Genomic DNA, 6000 nt, shown 5'->3' with positions numbered 1-6000 from the left:
TGAATCTCATGAATTTTGATTCAAATCTTTATTTTAAAATTTATGTAATGACTATTATAATATTAATGAATAATTATTTATTAAAATTAGCTAAAAAATATTTAGAATCTTGTTTTATATAACTCGTTCCCTTTTTAATAGGGTTCTCTATTGAACCTTACTATATATATATATATATATATATATATATATATATAAGGACCTCGATAAATAAATATTCAATAAACGAATATTCTCGTCAAATAAATACTTTTTTTGATCCCAGCACAACAGAGACAATATATTTTTGACCTCGATAAATGAATAGTCTTGATTATTGAATAAAAAAATTTGGTCTGAAGAATATTCATGTATCGAGGTTTAACTGTGTGTGTAATGTGTATGCGTTACAAAATTCAAATTTTTTTAAAAAAAATATTAATCTATAGTGGTTTGTTTCTTCTTTCCACCAAAGCCAAAATTAACCTCGTCATTAACTTTATATAAAGCATAAATAACTTTTGATATATTTTCTTCGTATTCTAACAAGTAATTGTACAAAGTGTTGAGTGCTTAATATTTTTCCTTTCATGATATATTTGGTATGATATTGTTATCGTTCGGTTCATGATTAGACTCTTCAGTAATGATTGACTCAATGATTTCTTCATCCGTATATGATTCCATTACCGCATCATTCTCGTTTGAATAATTAAAGTGATGCTCAACAATCATCACATTTCTATAACGTTAAAATTCAGTAAAGTAATAAAATATTATTTTAACAATAAAGTAAGTAAATATTATTATATCGATAAAATAATAAATTCGGTAAAATAATATTATTTTCCGATTCTAATGGCACTATGTTAAAGAAGTATGTTAAAGAAGTATGGAGAGGTTCACACTCCACGTCAGACTCTAGCTGTCAGAGTTAGTTATGGTTAAGGGTAGTTTTGTACTTTCTTACTTCAGTCAGTTGTGATGATGATCCATATAACAGACTGGACGATGAAAATGTCACTTTTCATCTTGTAAGTTGTATCTGAAAGAAAATAGAAATTGAGATTCTATGATCATCTTCTTCATCAGTGTTAGTGTAAGTTTCCTATTCATTTCAAGTTTTTATGAATACTTTTTACACGCAGTCTTTTTTGTGCATTTGATGTTTGTACAAACACTTGTCTACACTTATACAGACGATCATCTTCATTTTAGAGTTGTTATACTGGTTGTCAGTATAATAATATTTTCAGTTGCGATATTCATATTAATACATACGAGTTTACAAAGGAAGATTAATAAGTAGCTGATACACCATCATTCAAGAATTTGTTTTGGGAGCATTTCTCGCTAAAAACGGCTTTATATACTGTATGTTATATAAGATATACATTAAATAGTCGATTTCCATATGCTATTAATTAAATTGTTTATTGGAAAGACCTAGACTTGCTTTGCCTACATGGTTGCATATAATTGCATGTCTAAATTACAGTGGACTGACTTTGCGGGATTAAAAGTCGGTCTTCACGTACCGGCCAAAAGACGCGTATTTCATTTTATTATTCAGTAAATAGTCTGACTCGTTAAACACGCAAAATGTATAACATGTTTAATCTATAAATTATTATATGCAAATATGTAAAGTATCTATTCAGAAAATTAATTGTTCGTGCTTATATGTGCATGAAGATTGTTTCCCAGGGTTAGAGGAGTTAGCCGATTATTAATTAATGACGGCAAAAAGAGAAGAAAGATACATATTATATTCATCAAAGAAGCTAGCCGAATTTTAACAACGCGTTAATGCAGTGATCGAGAGCGTAGGTGGTGTGTTTTGAGCTATTTCAAGCGTTCATCATGACATATTCTATGAATATTATAAAATATAAACGAGTGCCCTAAGGGGGGGTAATATAATATGATTAATCTTAGTGGTTTGTGCATGTATATGTAGCTAGCATTGACAAGAAAATAGAGGAGGAGAATGAAGTATGTGATTCAATGCTCAGCAAACAACGTCATGAAGCCTTTGTCTCCTATCAGCTTCTTAGAGCAAGCAGCATTGGTTCATGCCCAAAGGGTCTCCATCATTTATCACAATACTAAATTTTTATGGACAGAAACCCTCCAAAGATGCCTCAAGATTGCGTCTGCTCTCTCTATTTTGGGAGTTCACCGTGGTGATGTTGTAAGATTTCCTTTTTTCCTTTACCTTCTATTCATGATATAATTTTTTGTGAAACACTTCATTCCATCATATATATTCATTGTGCTTCTTATTTTAATTTTCCATCAACCATCTTGTATACATCAAAAAGTACAACGATGTTGTAAGGCTTAAATGAATATCGTACATCGTTCTAAGAATTCATCACTTGATGTCTTAACAACATACACAGACCTTAGTTTTTTAAACATCATATATCATTCTAATATTTCATTACTTATTGTCTTAACAACGTAGATAGATCGATGTTAGTTTTTTATTGTTACAAGTTTGAAGTTGATAATTCTCTTGACATCCTAAATTTTAAATTATTATCACGGCTTTGAAACTGTGACATGTGTGTATTATTTTCGATTTTTATTTTTTACGGTCATAATTTCGAAGTTGCTAATTCTCTATAAAATCTTGACTGTCATAAATTTTAAGTTATTGTTATAGCTTTGAATGTTATTGTCATAGTTTTAAAGTTTTAAATACGTGTATTACCTTTAGATGTTTCCACCAGACCTGTCTCGACCCTTTCGGAGGCCCTGAGTTAGATTAAAATTTAGGAACCCCGAAAAAATGAAAAAATACAAGCAAAATATTCAATATACAACAAAGTTTATTAAGAATGAATCATAGAACAACACCAATATAACCTAGACCCGGTGTTGAAAATTCATGATTGAATATATTAAAATTGTCTGAAATTATGACATATGTTAAATTAACATATGCGGTAGGACTTTTTACACACCCTATCGACAGTCCTAGTTGGCACGAACGTACTAACTCAAGACTCGAACAACGTGACTAACATAACGTGACATATAAAAAAATGGTTCCAGATCCCTTTTTAAACCAAATTTGATATTATGTTAAGTAATCAATTAATACGAAATGTCTTTATTGTCTAAAATTATAGTTTAAGATAATCGGGGTTAGAACCTTTCATTCTAAACTTTTTCCAAATAATTTTTTTATCTATCATAAAGGACGAAATGATCAATCATAATAAAATTGTTATTAACTTTTTCTGTTTAATTGGAATTTCAGCTAGGATAGATCCTTATTAGTTCTGGCCCTATCATAAGTAGGTTATTAATTTTTTCTGTTTAATCGGAATTTCAGTTAAGATATATTCTTGTTAGTTCAGGCACTATCATGAGTAGGTTATTAACTTTGCTGAAACCTTTGACAAGGAATGTATTAGGTCTGACTATTTATTTTAGTATTGTTGCAATTTGTCAATTTTTTTAGTTTTTCAAATGAGAATTATGGCGTTGAGAATTTCTAATACCAAACTAAGCTGTATCCGCAACTTGCAAGTGTAAAGCTAACAACCATGCCATCTATGTTCAACAATAATTAAATGGCAATCACATGTAAACATTCTCGAATCTGCATTAAGCCCGCGGATCAGTGTTTTGATACAACCAAAGCCAAATGTACATCTAGGCAACATACTAGATGGTTACGCTATGAACTTGATCAACGTAAACTGCACATAAATCAAAAATTAAAAAAAATGTATGTTTTTCTGACTTATAAGTAGCTTTTAAGTTACGTACAAACAGGAACCGTTTAATTATCAATAAAGAAAAAGTTGCGCTGTTTCATCAGCTTCTTTTTTTCACGGGTATAATATGTGAACATTTCGCAGGTTGCAGCTGTGGCACCAAATATTCCAGCACTCTATGAGCTACATTTTGCTGTTCCAATGAGTGGCGGTGTCCTTTCTGCACTTAACACAAAGTTGGATACAACAATGTTGGCTTCAATACTAAAACAACTGGAAGCTAAAGTAATTTTTGTAGACTATGAGTTTGTCGAAGTTGTGCATGCAGCATTAAAAACTCTGTCACTGGCACAAACCAAGCTTCCAATTCTAATCTTCATACCAGAATCCGATCAAGAAGTTTCTTGTATTGAAAATCTACATGATGGTAGCCTCACTTATAGTTCCCTGCTTGTTATGGGACAAAACGATTTTCAAGTTGTTCGTCCAGAGGACGAAACTGATCCAATATCAGTGAATTACACTTCTGGCTCAACAGGGAAACCGAAAGGAGTAATATACAGCCACAGAGCAGCCTATCTCAATGCATTGGCTGCAATTTTTCGTTTTGAGATCAAAAAATTTCCCGTGTTTCTATGGACAGTTGACATGTTTCGCTGCAATGGTTGGTGCTTACCTTGGGCAATGGCTGCTCTAGGTGGCACAAATATTTGCATCAGAAATGTCACAACAGAGGTCATTTTTGATGCCATAGATCATTATCGTATAACGCATTTATGTGGGGCTCCTTTAATCCTAAACAAAATTGCAAAAGTACCGACTAATTATAGGCGGAAAGATGATTACAAAGTGGAAGCAGTAGTTGCTGGAGCATTGCCACCAGTGGAGATTTTGTCTAGAGTTCTAGAATTGGGATTTAATATCATGTATGGATATGGAATGACAGAAGCTCTTGGACCCGTGATTGTTAATAAGTTGTGCAATGCAGAGTTGAGTATGTCAACAAAAAGTATAAAGTTTACACAAGGAATCTTGGAAGAAGTTGATGTCAAAGATTCATTATCAATGAAAAGTATACCAGCTGATGGAAGAACCATTGGGGAAGTGATGTTTAGGAGCAACGCTATGATGTCTGGTTACCTGGGAAATTTGGAAAAGACTAGAAAAGCTTTTGAAGATGGGTGGTACAGAACCGGGGACCTTGGAACTAGACTACCTGATGGTTGTATACAAGTGAAAGATCGCGCTGTAGATGTGATCAAGTATCGGAATGAAATTATAAGTACACTTGAAATTGAAGCTGTTCTAACAAGTCATCCTATGGTTCTTGAAGCTGCTGTTGTTGCAAGGCCTGACAATGTCAATGGTGAGACGCCTTGTGCTTTTGTCAAGTTAAGGGAGGAATGTGATCATGATGTAAATGGTGATGGGATTATCAAGTTCTGTAGGGAACTATTGCCCCTTCACATGGTCCCTCAAATGGTATTTTCCGATGATTTACCGGTTAATTCAACAGGGAAGATTCAGAAATTTGTTCTGAGGGAGAAGACCATGACCATGCCATGCAATATCTAAACATTTCTCACATGTTCTGCTGATGAACTAATTTAGAATGCAATATCTGAACAAATTTAATATGCTATGAAATTTGGTACTTCTTAAATGTAACATGTTTGTTTGAAAGTATTCACTACTTGATGTTTCACTATATTGTCTGACCAAGTATTATCACTTTTTTCATGTCTACACGGACGCCTGTAAATCTCATGAACTCGACATGGTTTTGAGGGCCCGGTTCCTAAACGAGATAAAACTTGAGCATTACATTATCTGGTTCGAAAACTCACGAGCAAGCTCAAATATTAGCCTTCGTGAAAAATTTCACGTGCATATTTGATTATGATGTCTATGAATAGGCTCGCAAGCAGGCACACACCTGAGGCTGAAATGGGCACTGGTGAGGGCTCGTGAAACTATTAGAGCATATGCACCCATGAAAGGCTTTGATTCATCAATTCATTGATAAAATTGATGGAGTCAATTACTTCATTATAAATCAACTTTTTAACTCAACTTTTAACTCAAGTTTTGGTGTGAATAATAATTGAAGTCCGTTGATGACTCCATCAAAAATCAAAGGAGAGCTTGATGAATTGATGGGGCATCACAAATTGATGGAGTCAATTTGCTCCCGGTGCATAAAGATTATGTTAAACTCCATTGATTCATTTCATGAATCAAAGTTTTGATCTCCCCGGTGCATATGCTCTTAATGACTTGAAGAAAA

The 6000-nt window shown here is 33.1% G+C and overlaps 1 protein-coding gene across 4 annotated transcripts; it reads left to right on the top strand.

The window, feature by feature from the left end:
- Positions 1-1024: 1024 nt before the first annotated feature.
- On the top strand, positions 1025-5536 carry LOC141676663 (butanoate--CoA ligase AAE1-like). 4 transcript variants are annotated; one of them, XM_074482358.1, is made up of 3 exons: positions 1025-1078; positions 1940-2173; positions 3858-5536. In XM_074482358.1, exons 2-3 carry the CDS (start codon positions 1970-1972, stop codon positions 5286-5288), a joined length of 1635 nt encoding a protein of 544 aa, XP_074338459.1. In that variant the 5' UTR covers positions 1025-1078; positions 1940-1969; the 3' UTR covers positions 5289-5536. The 4 variants fall into 4 exon arrangements, with proteins under 4 accessions (XP_074338459.1, XP_074338457.1, XP_074338458.1 ...); XM_074482356.1 differs by lacking the exon at positions 1025-1078 and adding an exon at positions 1624-1805; XM_074482357.1 differs by lacking the exon at positions 1025-1078 and adding an exon at positions 1624-1809.
- Positions 5537-6000: the final 464 nt, after the last annotated feature.

The sequence above is a fragment of the Apium graveolens genome, chromosome 8 (genome assembly GCF_009905375.1).
Source record: "Apium graveolens cultivar Ventura chromosome 8, ASM990537v1, whole genome shotgun sequence".
In the NCBI taxonomy this organism is placed as follows: domain Eukaryota; kingdom Viridiplantae; phylum Streptophyta; class Magnoliopsida; order Apiales; family Apiaceae; genus Apium; species Apium graveolens.
This window is presented reverse-complemented; position numbering and strand designations above follow the sequence as displayed.

Bases quoted from the DNA above. Each gene is read 5' to 3' on its own strand.
- LOC141676663 (XM_074482358.1), top strand. From the start codon at position 1,970: ATGAAGTATGTGATTCAATGCTCAGCAAACAACGTCATGAAGCCTTTG. The intron at 2,174-3,857 runs GTAAGATTTCCT...AACATTTCGCAG, and splicing joins GAGTTCACCGTGGTGATGTT to GTTGCAGCTGTGGCACCAAA.